The sequence below is a fragment of the Zalophus californianus genome, chromosome X (genome assembly GCF_009762305.2).
Source record: "Zalophus californianus isolate mZalCal1 chromosome X, mZalCal1.pri.v2, whole genome shotgun sequence".
Taxonomy (NCBI): domain Eukaryota; kingdom Metazoa; phylum Chordata; class Mammalia; order Carnivora; family Otariidae; genus Zalophus; species Zalophus californianus.
This window is the reverse complement of record NC_045612.1, coordinates 76,670,803-76,685,496: the sequence shown is the minus strand read 5'-3', so window position 1 is coordinate 76,685,496 and position 14,694 is coordinate 76,670,803. Positions and strand designations below refer to the sequence as shown.

Here is a 14,694-nt window from a genome sequence, read left to right as displayed (position 1 = left end):
GCGAAAAAGCAACAAGTGATGCCTAAGCCACGCATTAGAAGAGAAATAATTAAGATTAGAGCAGAGATCAATGAATTAGAAACCAGAAACACAGTAGATCAGATCAACAAAACTAGAAGTTGGTTCTTTGAAAGAATTAGTAAGATCGATAAGCCATTGGCCAGACTTATGTAAAAGAAAAGAGAAAGGACCCAAACTAATAAAATTATGAATGAAAAGGGATAGATCACGACTAACACCAAGGAAATAGAGACAATTATTAGAAATTATTATCAACAACTATATGCCAATAAACTGAGCAATCTGGATGAAATAGAGGCCTTCCTGGAAACCTATAAGCTGCCAAGACTGAAACAGGAAGAAATTGACAACCTGAATAGGCCAATAACCAGTAACGAGATTGAGGAAGTGATCAAAAACCTCCCAAAAAACAAGAGTCCAGGGTCTGATGGATTCCCTGGGGAATTCTACCAAACATTCAAAGAAGAAATAATACCTATTCTACTGAAGCTGTTTCAAAAAATAGAAATAGAAGGAAAGAGCCCAGACTCATTCTATGAAGCCAGCATTACCTTAATCCCCAAACCAGGCAAAGACCCCATCAGAAAGGAGAATTTCAGACTGATATCCCTGATGAATATGGATTCCAAAATCCTCAACAAAATCCTAGCTAATAGGATCCAACAATACATTAAATGGATCATCCACCATTACCAAGTGGGATTTATTCCCGGGATGCAAGGGTGGTTCAACATTCGCAAATCAATCAGTGTGATAGAACACATTAATAAGAGGAGGAAGAAGAACCATATGGTCCTCTCAATTGATGCAGAAAAAGCATTTGACAAAATACAACATCCTTTCCTGATTAAAACTCTTCAGAGCATAGGGATAGAGGGAATATTCCTCAAGTTCATAAAACCCATCTATGAAAAACACACAGCAAATATCATCCTCAATGGGGAAAAGCTGAGAGCCTTTCCCTTAAGATCAGGAACACGTCAAGGATGCCCACTCTCGCCACTGTTGTTCAACATAGTACTAGAAGTTCTAGCAACAGCAATCAAAAAACGAAAAGAAATAAAAGGTATTCAGATTAGCAAAGAAGAAGTCAAACTCTCTCTTTCCATAGATGACATGATACTTTATGTGGAAAATCCAAAAGACTCCATCCCCAAATTACTAGAACTCATACAGCAGTTCAGTAATGTGGCAGGATAAAAAATCAAAGAACAGAAATCAGTGGCTTTCTTATACACTAACAGCGCAACTGTAGAAAGAGAAATTAGAGAAACGATTCCATTTACAATAGCACCAAAACCCATAAGATACCTCGGAATAAATCTAACCAAAGGCGTAACAGATCTATACTCTAGGAACTACAGAACACTCATGAAAGAAATTGAAGAAGACACAAAAAGATGGAAAAATATTCCATGCTCATGGATCAGAAGAATAAACATTGTTAAAATTATGCTACCCAGAGCAATCTATACCTTCAATGCCATCCCGATTAAAATTCCAATGACATTTTTCAAAGTGCTGGGACAAACAATCCTAAAATTTGTATGGAATCAGAAAAGACCCTGAATCTCCAAGGAAATGTTGAAAAAGAAAAGCAAAGCTGGGGGCATCACGTTGCCCAATTTCAAGCTATATTACAAAGCTGTGATCACCAAGACAGCATGGTACTGGCACAAAAACAGACATATAGACCAATGGAACAGAATAGAGAACCCAGATATGGACCCTCAACTCTATGGTCAAATAATCTTTGACAAAGCAGGAAAAAACTTGCAATGGAAAAAAGACAGTCTCTTCAATAAATGGTGCTGGGAAAATTGGACAGCCACATGCAGAAGAATGAAACTTGACCATTTTCTAACACGATTCACAAAGATAAACTCAAAGTGGATGAAAGACCTCAATGTGAGACAGGAATCCATCAAAATCCTAGAGGAGAACATAGGCAGTAACCTCTTTGACATCGGCCACAGCAAGTTCTTTCAAGATACATCTCCAAAAGGTAGGGAAACAAAAGCCCCAAAATGAACTTCTGGGACTTCATCAAGATAAAAGATTCTGCACAGCAAAGGAAACAGTCAACACAACAAAGAGGCAACCCACAGAATGGGAGAAGATATTTGCAAATGACACTACAGATAAAGGGCTGGTATCCAAGATCTATAAAGAACTTCTCCAACTCAACACCCAAAAAACAAATAATCAAGTCAAAAGATGGGCAGAAGACATGAAAAGACACTTCTCTGAAGAAGACATACAAATGGCTAACAGACACATGAAAAAATGTTCATCATCATTAGTCATCAGGGAAATTCAAATCAAAACCACATTGAGATACCACCTTACACCAGTTAGAGTGGCAAAAATGGACAGGGAAAGGGCACCTGGGTGGCTCAGATGGTTAAGCATCTGCCTTCGGCTCAGGTCATGATCCCAGAGTCCTGGGATCGAGTCCTGCATCGGGCTCCCAGCTCCTTGGGAGCCTGCTTCTCCCTCTGCCTCTCTCTCTCTCCTTGTGTCTCATGAATAAATAAATAAAAATCTTCTAAAAAATGGACAGGGAAAGAAACAACAAATGTTGGAGATGTTGTGGAGAAAGGGGAACCCTCTTACACTTGGTTAAAGAGGATGTTTAGCCTTCCTAAACACCCATCACCGGGCTAACCCATCCCCCCACCCCCTCCCCTCTAAAACCCTGTTTGTTTCTCAGAGTCCATAGTCTCTCATGGTTCATCTCTCCCTCTGATTTCCTTCCCTTCATTTTTCCCTTCCGTCTCCTAATGTCCTCCATGCAATTCCTTATGTTCCACAAATAAGTGAAACCATATGATAATTAACTTTCTCTGCTTGAATTATTTCACTTAGCATAATCTCCTCCAGTCCCATCCATGTTGATATAAAAGTTGGATATTCATTCTTTCTGATGGCTGAGTAATATTCTATTGTATATATGGATCACATCCTCTTTAACCATTCATCTGTTGAAGGGTATCTCGGCTCTTTCCACAGTTTGGCTATTGCAGACATTGCTGCTATAAACATTAGGGTGCATATGGCCCTCTTTTCACTACATCTAATGGATTGGAAGAACAAATATTGTTAAAATGCTTATACTACTCAAAGCACATTTAATGCAGTCCCTATCAAAATACCACCAGCATTTTTCACAGACCTAGAAAAAATAATCTGCAAATTTGTATGGAACCACAAAAGACCCTGAAGATACAAAGCAATCTTGAAAAAGTAAAGAAAAGCTGGAGTCATCACAATTCCAAACTTCAAGTCATATCACAAAGCTGTAGTAATCAAAACAGTATGGGGTAGCATAAAAATAGACACATAGACCAATGCAAAAGAACAGAAAACCCAGAAAGGAACCCTCAACTATATGGTCAATTAAGTTAGACAAAGCAGTAAGGAATATCTGATGGGAGGGGGGAAGAGAGTCTCTTCAAAAAATGGTCTTGAGAAAATTGGATAGCAACATGTAAAAGAATGAAACTGGACCACTTTCTTAAACCATACACAAAAACAAATTCAAAATGGATGAAAGGCCTAAATGTGAGGCAGGAAACCATTAAAATCCTAGAGGAGAACACATTAAAATCCTAGAGGAGAGTACAGTAATCTCTTTGATATTGGCCACAGCAACTTATTAAATATGTTCCATGAGGCAAGGGAAACAAAAGCAAAAATGAACTATTGGAACTTCATCAAAATATAAACATTTATACAGTAAAGGGAACAATCAGCAAAACTAAAATGCAACCTAAGGAATGGGGGAAGATATTTGCAAATGACATATCTGATAATAGGTTAGTATCCAAAATCTATAAAGAACTTATAAAACTCACACCACAAAAAACAAATAATCCAATGAAAAAAATGGGTAGAAGATGTGAATAGACATATTTTTTTTTCCAAAGAAGACATACATATGGCCAACAGACACATGAAAAGATGCTCAACATCACTGATCATCAGGGAAATACAAATCAAAACTACAATGAGATACCACCTCACACTGTCAGAATGGTTAAAAACAACAACACAAGAAGCAGCACATGTTGGCAAGGATGTTTAGAAAGAGGAACCCTGCTGCACCATTGGAGGAAATGTAAACTGGTTCAGTCACTCTAGAAAACAGTATGGAGGTTTCTCAAAAAGCTAAAAATTGAACTACCCTAAGATCCAATAATTGTACTATGATGTATTTACCAAAATAATACATAAATACTAATTTGAAGGGATACATACACCCTGATGTTTATAGCAGCATTACCTAGAATAGCCAAATTATGGAAAGAGCCCAAATACCCATTGAAAGATGAATGGATAAAAAGATGTGTGTGTGTGTGTGTGTGTGTGTGTGTGTGTGTGTGTGTGTGTGTGTGTGTGTGTGATGGAATATTGCTCAGCCATAAAAAATAATGGCATCTTACCATTTGCAGTGACATGGATGGAACTGAAGAGTATTATGCTAAGCAAAATAAGGCAGTCAGAGAAAGAAAAATACCATATGCTTTCACTCATATGTGGAATTTAAGAAACAAACAAAGGAGCATAGGGAAAAGAAGAGAGAGGTATACTAGTAATCATGTTACTGGGTAATTTCCCCCAAAATACAAAAACAAAACAAAACAATACAATACAAAAACACTAATTCAAAGAGATACATGCACCTGTATGTTTATAGCAACATTATATACAAGAGCCAGGATATGGAAGCAGCCCTAGTGTCCATAGACTGATGAATGGACAAAGAAAATGTGGTGTATATATATACAATGGAATATTATTCAGCCATAAGAAAGAATGAAATCTAGTACACCTGAAAGTGATATAACACTGTATGTTGATTGAAATTAAAATAAAAACTTAAAAAATATACATTTATACAAAAAAGAAATCTTGCCTTGTGTAATGACATGGATGGAGCTAGACAGTATAATGCTAAGTGATAAAATTCAGCCAGAGAAAGACAAATATCAAATAGTTTCACTCTTATGTGGAATTTAAGAAACAAAACAAACCATCAAAGGAAAAAAAAAGAGAGATAGACAAACCAAAAAAACACTCTTATCTATAGAGAACACATTGATGGTTACCAGAAGGGAGTTGAGTGGTGTGGATGGGTGAATAGGTGATGGGGGATAAGGAGTGCACTTGTCTTGATGAGCACTGGGTGATGCATGGAATTGTTGAATCACTGTATTTTATACCTGAAACTATTATAACACTGTATGTTAACTACACTGGAATTAAAATTTAGCAAAAAAGCTTTGCACAGTGGCAGTATCATAGCCAATGAGGTTTATCTGAGGCGCGATTATTGCTAATTAAAATTTAACAAAAAGATGTTTTAATTTTATTTTAACATTGAAGGAAAAATTGAATATAACAATTAATTTATAATAATATATCTAACTAGATTATTTGTTTTTATACCAAAGCAGTTGTAAAGTATAATTTTTAATATTTCTTTATGAAAGAAGGGGCCCACAAAGGCAAACATACCTAAGGTCCACAAAGTCATGATGTGGCCCTAATGTCAGTAGGAGTCCTACATTCACTTACAAACTATGAAGCTAGCTTTTTATAGCATTTGAGAACATATAGACCCTAGTCCTCTGAGTATCAGCTGTTTGCATGATGTGTCAAATAAGAAAGTCAGAATGGCGTTCAGAGCTGTGTTGCGGAGCTGTCTGTAAGCTTCTGAACAGGGTTCCAACCTCATCGGAGAGTGGATCCTGGCCCTGCTTAAGCCCAGCTTGTATGCTTTCTTTCCTCAGCAATTAAGAGGCCAAAAGGAAAGGGGGTCAGTACTCAACATGCTATGGCTTTGTTTCCCCCTTAGTTATGGCTTTCTTTCAGGCAGAAGGCAAATATGTAATTCCCACGTGGGTGATAGTTTACCCTCCTGACAGACATATCCTCAGCGTACTGCTCTGTTTTCTTCAGCAGCCAAAAGCTCCTGCTTCCTCCAAAGGGCAAAACAGTCATCAAGAATGCTAGGATATCAGTGTTACTTCTCACTCTTCATGGTGGGTTTTGAATGTCATTGAATATCATTGACTCCAGTTCCATCACTTTATAGAAAACTGAAGTCTGAAGGAGGCAAAGGTAACTTGCCTAAGGTCACAGTCCAAATTGGTGCCATAGCCAGGAATAGAAGACACTTTCTCTCTAAGGGCAAATAACATTTTCATTTAGTACCAACTTTTGTATTTGTAATATGAGGATAATGCTGTTAATTTCCAAAGATGGTTTCTACTGTGTGGCATATAATCTATATTTTGACAGATCAAGACATCCTACGTAAACTGGAGAAAGAAAAGATTCTTGTCTTCACACCATCCCGAAGGGTCCAGGGCAGGAGAGTTGTCTGTTATGATGACCGGTTCATAGTCAAATTGGCTTTCGATTCCGACGGCATCATTGTATCTAATGATAACTACCGAGACCTTCAAGTTGAAAAGCCAGAATGGAAGAAGTTTATAGAGGAGCGGTTGCTGATGTATTCTTTTGTGAATGACAAGTACGTTGCTTTCAGTAGGCTCTGAATAGCCTAAATTCAAGTTTTACTAGAAATAGATATTTCATTTCAATAAACATTTACCCAACACTTACTGTGTACTGTGCATTATGCTGATTGCCATAGGGATAAGAGGTTGAATAAGAAACAGGACTCACCCTTAAAAGAGGCTCAAAGTGTAGTGGAGAAAAGAAAGAGAACCACAGTGTGTTGTGATAAGCAGTATGGTTAAAGTTTTTAAAATTGCTTTGTCTACATGAAATGATAGGAAAAAGCCTCAAACAGGAGATGACATTTGAGATGAAGTTTACAGACAGAAGAAAGGGGACTGCTGGGCATTACAGGTAAAGGGAACAACATGAATAAAGCTATAAAGATGTGGAAGTGGGTTTCATGTTGGGGAGCCAGCAGGCATGCCAGTATGGTTGAAACATATAGTCCACAGAAGAATGATACACTGGAAAAATCATCGTGTGTGTGTGTGTGTGTGTGTGTGTGTGTTCAAGTGAGAATGGAGGGAATAACTGCTGGCTTAGCTTGAAGCAGAAAGGGCAATTAGAAATCTGTGACAATAGTACAGGCAAGGGGTAATGAAGGTCTGAACTCCTGAAGTGGGGGTGCAGATAGAGAGGAAGATGTTTACTTCTTGCTTGTTTGCTTTCAGATTTATGCCTCCAGATGATCCTTTAGGACGCCATGGCCCAAATCTTGAAAATTTCTTGAGAAAGAGACCTGTTGTTCCGGAGCATAAGAAGCAACCCTGCCCTTACGGTGAGTACCTATGTGCGGAACTGAGTTCTATACTAAGGGAAACATAAGGACTATATGAATACTTTCTTCTCAAAGGTTTTCCTTTCAAATGGAAAATCTTAACTTGTCCATTTCCTGGGAGTTAAAGTCTGTGTCTTTATGTATTCTCAGTTAGGCATTTAAAGAAACATTCTAGAAACTACATGAGGAAAAGGTAACAAGAACTGAAGGAAAGATTAGTTGTCACTTGTTTAAATAATGCATGTGTTCTAGCTGCCTCCATCCTGAGCAGTGTTGCTGGAGGCAGGGAAGTGCAGAAATCCACATGGCCTATGGAAGCAGAAAGGGCAATGCCAAACGGGATTTGGCCCCAAGAAGGACGTGTCTCTCAAGCAGGTGACTGCACTCTCTGTCAACTAATAATACTCTTTTCTTCAGTTCTATATTTTCCAGTTTGCTTCCAAATTTCATTTTCATTTGCTTTTTTAAAATATAGTTTTCTAGAGTGCTTTCATGATTTACACAAGTCCCTCTGATACAAAGTTTGTGAGCCTAACAGTGCAACATGGGCTGCCTAGTCTGAGGCTAATTTGCATGTTCACTTCTTTTGGATAATCATTTATTTATGGGACATCTTGGTCTTGGGTTTTTTTCTTTTTCTCAATTAACATTTATTTAAATTAGAGTATTTTCATGTTCATTATCTTCATTGAATCCTCACAATGACAGTATAATATAGGCATAATTATGAACTTTTTTTACAGAAGAGGAAATTGAGGTTCAGAAGGTAAAGTCACTTAGCAAGATTACATGGCTAGTAAGTGACACAGCTGGATTCCAAACTCAGGTCTGACTGGCTTCCAAGCCTGTGCTTTTTGCATTGTACTATGCTGCCTGCTGCTACTCTACACCACCTCAGCATGCAGGTTATGCCTAGGCAAAGTTGTGAATTACAGGAAAATGAAAACTGTTCAACTGCTCATTTCTTAGCTTTTACACTGCAGTTTCCTTCCCAGCTTTCCACTTCTTCCCTCTCCCCTCACAGTGTGTGTGATGCCTCCTTGATGTTGTCCTGCCTCTCTCATCTTCATGGACAGTTAATTTTCTTCTTTAATCCCAAACAGTAAAACTCTAACCTAAGTAACCAGATTGTTACAACAGTTTCTGACAGATTTGCACCAGTATGAGAGAGAGTCTTACCCCAAGGCATTATTTTTCAGGCAAAAAATGCACCTATGGCCACAAGTGCAAATACTACCATCCAGAGCGGGCCAACCAACCACAGCGTTCAGTGGCTGATGAGCTCCGCATCAGTGCCAAACTGTCCACAGTGAAAACCGTGAGTGAAGGCACCCTGGCCAAGTGTGGCACAGGGTTGTCTAGTGCCAAAGGTGAGACAACCTCAGAAGTCAAACGTGTGGCCCCCAAGCGCCAATCGGATCCCAGCATCCGGTCCATGGCTGTGGAGTCTGAGGAATGGCTGTCCATTGCCCGTAAGCCTGAGGCTAGCTCTGTCCCCTCACTTGTGACTGCCCTAAGTGTCCCCACAATCCCACCCCCCAAAAGCCATGCAGTGAGTGCACTCAACACCCGTTCGGCCAGCAGCCCAGTGCCAGGATCCTCTCATTTCCCCCATCAGAAGGCCTCACTAGAGCACATGGCCAGCATGCAGTACCCCCCGATCCTGGTTACCAACAGCCATGGGACCCCTATTAGCTATGCTGACCAATACCCAAAGTTTGAGTCCTTGGGGGACCACGGCTACTACTCAATGTTAGGCGACTTCTCCAAACTGAACATCAATAGCATGCATAATCGAGAGTACTACATGGCTGAAGCAGACCGAGGGGTATATGCCCGGAATCCCAACCTCTGTCCTGACAACCGTATGAGCCATACCAGGAACGACAACTATTCCTCTTACAACAACCTGTACTTGGCTGTAGCTGATAGCCATCCTGAAGGCAGTTTGAAGCTGCATCGCTCCTCATCTCAGAACCGTCTTCAGCCTTTTCCTCATGGTTACCATGACGCCTTAACGCGAGCGCAGAGCTATGGTCCAGAGGATTCTAAGCAAGCCCCCCACAAGCAGTCAGTCCCCCACTTAGTTCTTCAAGCCCAGCACCCAGCAACTGGAGCATGCTCCAGCTGTCCTGGAGACTACTCTATGCCTCCCAATAGCCATCCTGGGGCAACACCTCAGCCAGGACGTGCCCTTGTCATGACTCGGATGGACAGCATTTCTGACTCCCGCCTCTATGAGAGCAACCCCATGAGGCAAAGACGACCTCCTCTGTGCCGAGAACAACATGCCAGCTGGGACCCACTGCCCTGTGCAACTGATTCCTATGGCTACCATTCCTATCCCTTGAGTAACAGCCTCATGCAACCATGCTATGAGCCAGTCATGGTACGGAGCGTGCCTGAAAAGATGGAACAGCTTTGGAGGAATCCTTGGGTTGGAATGTGCAATGATAACAGGGAGCATATGATCCCAGAGCACCAGTATCAGACTTATAAGAACCTCTGCAATATTTTCCCTTCAAACATCGTCCTTGCAGTGATGGAGAAGAATCCCCATACAGCAGATGCCCAACAATTGGCAGCTTTGATTGTTTCTAAGCTTAGGGCTGCACGTTGACATGACATAGGACTTTTCCTTTATACAAATATAAATATTAATACTAATAATACTATAATAGTAACAAATAATTTTGTGTTGCGCTTTCCAAGTTACAGTGTTTATGTTATTTGAAGCGCAAAACAACCCTGTATGGTAAATCTTACTAATGTCTTATTTTCTAGAAAAGGAAACTGAATCTCACTGAGATTAAGTTACTTGCCAAGGTCATACTGCTAACAAGTGACCAAACCAGGACTCATACTCAAGTCCTCTGACTCCAAGTCCCATGCTTTTTTGCACGGCACCATGCAATGGAAGACAAAACTCAGGGGGAGAGGTCTAAATGCAAGAAACTCCCAAGGGATTCCATTACCAACGTTTTCTTAATCATACATTCTACATTACAAAGTATTGATAATATATCTAATTTAGAGGGCAAGAGCATCAGGATCAAATCATATGTTGAATTAATCTTTTGGGATTTTTAATAGGATATTTAAAGCTACTTAAAAGTAAATGCATAAATTATTGCATGAATATCTGACCATTCAATATCTTTACTAACCAAGCTATAGGGTCACATCAAGGCTTCTAGAGGTATATTTCAAACCTACTGTTAGCAATTATATTGCATGTATAACTGTATGTTATTTAGTTTGAGATGTTTGTATATCTCCATATAACCTTTAATATAGTAATGATGAGAAGAAAAGCTCTGCACAGTCCTTAGTCTACAGTTGTATAGATCATGAATCTAACTTGATTTTATGTCACATTTCATAGTTTCAACTAGTTTTGAAAGTGAAATTACATGCCAATATTTGAATATTGTTTTCTTAGACATCAGAGCAAACAAGCTTTATTTCCTTTGCACTTTTTACTTGTCAACATTTACTGATAGTTCTTAGCTTTTAAGTCTCTTCACCTTAGCAAATTAGGGATCAGATTACAGCCTTCTTCTTCAGAGGAGCTGATGGACAAGTTCAAGTTCCAAGCAGAGCAGGTGTGTGCTAGATAAGCACAGAAGAGTTTGACCAGGACCAAGGGATTTACTACCAGACTCCACTTCCCCTTTTCCAGGAGAGATGGCCAAACTTGTGCAGCATCAAATGATGTACACAAAAGCTGCACTCAAGGAGAGTCTAATGGATACTGTTTAGACTTTTGACCTATGCAGTATTCAACATCAAAGGATAAAATGTAATGGAGGACAGTGCACAGACAAGCAATCCACTTTCTTTGGCTGTCCACCCTTTGGGCAATAAGGTCGATCATTGATGGAAAAGAATTTCTTTAGGAAACAAAACCAGGGGATTTTCTAAGTGGAAAAAGGCAGCTTACAAAAGGGAATGCTACATCTTTGCTAATAGTTGGCTCAGTTATGCACTTCAGATACATGCAAAGAGGATGTACTTACCCTTAGATAATTCTTAAATGCATTACTAAAGACGGCAGGACTTTGGGTTGGCACCATTTGCGCAATTAGTATCTTGCTCAGGGTGGAAACCTTTGTAGTTAAATGCCTCTAGAAGAGGCATTTATTGTTTTTTTTTTAAGCTGTACTAAATGAACCCCTTTTTTAATCCATTGTATATTAAACATTTTGAACCATGACCTGCTCACTATTTCTTGAGCTGGAACTTGCTAATTTCTATGATTGTTGGGGTTTTTTTTGTCATGAAAGTTGAGAAGGCCTGGTTTAGGTCTTTTGTTGCTTTGTGAGAAGGTGTGACACTGCCTACAAATGTTTCTTACCGTGAAACACTCCGCATGTGAGGCTATAGTCAAGGTTGTTTTTGGTGGTTTGATAATGGCTTGCATGCTGCTTTCTGGCTTTCTGTCTCTGTCCTTGTTGATCAAAACTGCATCTCAACCAGCATTCCTCTTCAGTTAACCATAGCTTCATATTCATCTCTTACCCTCTGATCTTTCCATTCCCCAGCATACTGAGGTGTAAAAGTATTTTCTGTCAGGTATAAAATAGAGAGTGACAGTTGCCACTGAAGTGTTTGCAATTCACACAGTTTCACCCCAATTTCACACAAATACCATTTCCTATTTACAATTTCTTGGACCTTCTGAATCTGTCCCATGTCTAAATCAGGGTATTGTCAAATACAAATAGAGTAGATGACTATACTGTCTTTGTGCCAGTTAGTTCATCTTCTTACCAAAATCATCAATGGTACCACAGTATCCACTAGCTGCACAATTTACAGTGAAGCACAAGATTTATCTTGTCAGCTGCAATTTAGTTTAACCATGTTCATGTTTAGTACTCAGAAAAACTGTAAACTCCTCTCAACAAAGGAAATATTTTTTAAGGCAGCATATGTGTTTTTTATTTTCAAAAAATGATTGTCATTCTTCTCATAAAATGTGTATGACCTGAAGTGGCTAAAAGCAGTGCCTAAATAACCAGAAATGACCTTTTGTTGATAAAAATTATATCTTTTTTTCCCTGATTGTATAAAAAACAAATGTATAAAACTCATAATAAACTAAGTTAGGTACTGACTTTTCACCATGATGTTTCTGGCATTGTGTGTCACAGGAAAGCAGCCTGGGGGTCATGAGGGAACTGATTCCAAAGAGCAGTAGTGGTTTATAGACAGACAATTTTTCAAGGCTTCTTTGTTACTATGCACACAGCTATTGTGAGTACGGTTTCAAGCATTATATTGCATAAGTTCTCTTTAGCCTATTAAATTTAATATGTTCCTACAAAATGAATTTTGTGTCAAAAGTGTGTTAGTGAATCATCTGCAAGAAGCTACAATTATGAATGCATAAATCTAGCATGGTTTTTCATGAAGTTATTAGAGAAACATTTTCTCTATACTGAGGTCTACACATTTCTTGATTTTCCCATTTTGTCTTTAATTATAAAACAACAAATACAAAGAAGCACTGGGGCCTTCTCAGCTCTCCTAATAATAAAATCAGGCTTCCTTTCTAGGGTTAAGCATGCGTCCTTCAGAATACTTACCTCCAAGCACTCAGCAGAGGTTACTGCACAGTGTGTTGTGTGGTTCCAAGGACCAGCGTATTTTGCAAGAGGTGCTTTGTACTTTTAATTTTTTCACTGAATTTCTGAACTCATAGCAAGTCTGTGCCTGTTCAGACCCTAGATTTTCTAGATTTTGTAGATTTTGTGATTTTTTCTCTCTTTTTTTTTCTTTTTGTTGTTGCTACTTTTATTTCAACCTGAAGAAGTGTGATTCTGGAGTGGCATGGTCAATCCAGTTCCCAGAGCCTTTTCAAAGGTAGCATATAGCCATTGCCCTGTCTCTTAAAATGCAAGGTATGGAAGGGAGAATGACAGATGCCTTATGGAAAGGGTCTGTAAAACTTTTTTTCTTCTAAGTAATAATATAAATATAAGTACTCTCTCTCTCTCTGCTAGTTTCCAGAACTTTGAAAATCCATTTTTTTCTATTTGAGAATAAATTATCTTTATACAGTAATTCCAACATTGATGCCCATTAACCTTTGGCACTGAGGTTTCTTCTAACATAGAAGAGTTCATTTTGAGAGGCGCTCAGTTAATGTTCTATCTATGCTGTTAGTATGGGACTTTGTACAATTGCCCTTTCTGAGGGCCAACAATTTCAGTACACTTTTACTCTGTGAACCAGGTCTGAAACTGCACAGGGATAATAATGTTAAGCTATCCAAAGAGCCCTGCTCAGGTGTGCTCCTAATACTTCCCTGCTTTCCCCTAGTTTTCTTCTCCTCACGTCTGACACTGAGGAGGGCATAGTCTTAAACTGAAGTGGCACTACAGTTAGTTCTCACTGGAAACCAAACCAGTATATTTTGGGAACCTGCTTGTCTAAAGTAGTTGATGCCTTTGAAAAGACTCAGCATATTCAATGTCTATCATATTGTAGCTAACTATATACATAGGCAGATTGACTATTTCTAGTCCTGATTTGTATATCACTGAGCTATAGTAGTTTGCTTTATCCATTTGTGGTATTAAACAAATACTGTTTAATGGTTGTAAACTTTTATAAAACCGCTTTGGGTTTTTTGTTTGACCCAAACATAATGTAAGTCTCAATGACAAAATATACAAAGCCAACCAGAGGTGAATGAAAATATATCCCATCCTCAGTTTTGTCTACCCCTATAATGCAGGTGCAGTGCTTTGCAATGTTCTCACTAGCATGAATGTGCTATGACTACCTAATGAGGTTTTAATTGGTTTCACCTATAATCATGATTGAAAATGCTGTATCATTGACAATAATGAACTGTAACACACTTATTTTCTGCATAAACTATTTGTCTACTAACTACTAATGGCTGTGTTTCTTTAAGAACATCAACAACAAAAGCCATACCACACTGCCTATACACATACTCTAGTTCACTTCTAAAAACTGTCCTTGGAGAATTTCATTAAAACTTGAAACTACAAAAAAAAAAAAAAAAAAAAAATCTGTCCTTGGGACTTGCGAGGAGAGGGGTCTCCCCAAATGAGTTCATCTGAATTTTATCACAGTAAACATATGCCTTCTTCTATCTTTGTATACTAACACAGCTCCAAATGCTATTCATTTGGTGTTTCCCACAGGGCTGGATTGGGCCAAGCCTCCACTCATGGGTCAGAATGAGATGGACGGCTCAGGGCCCAGCTTAGTTTCTTCCCTGAATAGCCTTAGGACCACAGAAATATCATCTGCTGGGCATTAGCCAAAATATCAGAGCTAGAGGCAGCCTGGCACCCTATACTTTACAAGGAAGTCACTGGTGG

The 14,694-nt window shown here is 38.9% G+C and overlaps 1 protein-coding gene and 1 pseudogene across 2 annotated transcripts in view; both read left to right on the top strand.

The window, feature by feature from the left end:
* Nucleotides 1–9,967, top strand: part of ZC3H12B (zinc finger CCCH-type containing 12B) — a 245,107-nt gene extending 235,140 nt beyond the window's left edge. For both annotated transcript variants that reach the window (XM_027608563.1, XM_027608564.1), the window contains 3 exons: nucleotides 6,328–6,562; nucleotides 7,224–7,330; nucleotides 8,530–9,967. In XM_027608563.1, coding sequence (XP_027464364.1) covers nucleotides 6,328–6,562; nucleotides 7,224–7,330; nucleotides 8,530–9,950 — 1,763 coding nt within the window. In that variant the 3' untranslated portion in view covers nucleotides 9,951–9,967. The remainder of the gene's footprint in view (nucleotides 1–6,327; nucleotides 6,563–7,223; nucleotides 7,331–8,529) is intronic.
* Nucleotides 5,303–5,426, top strand: LOC113931576 (annotated as a pseudogene).
* Nucleotides 9,968–14,694: the final 4,727 nt, after the last annotated feature.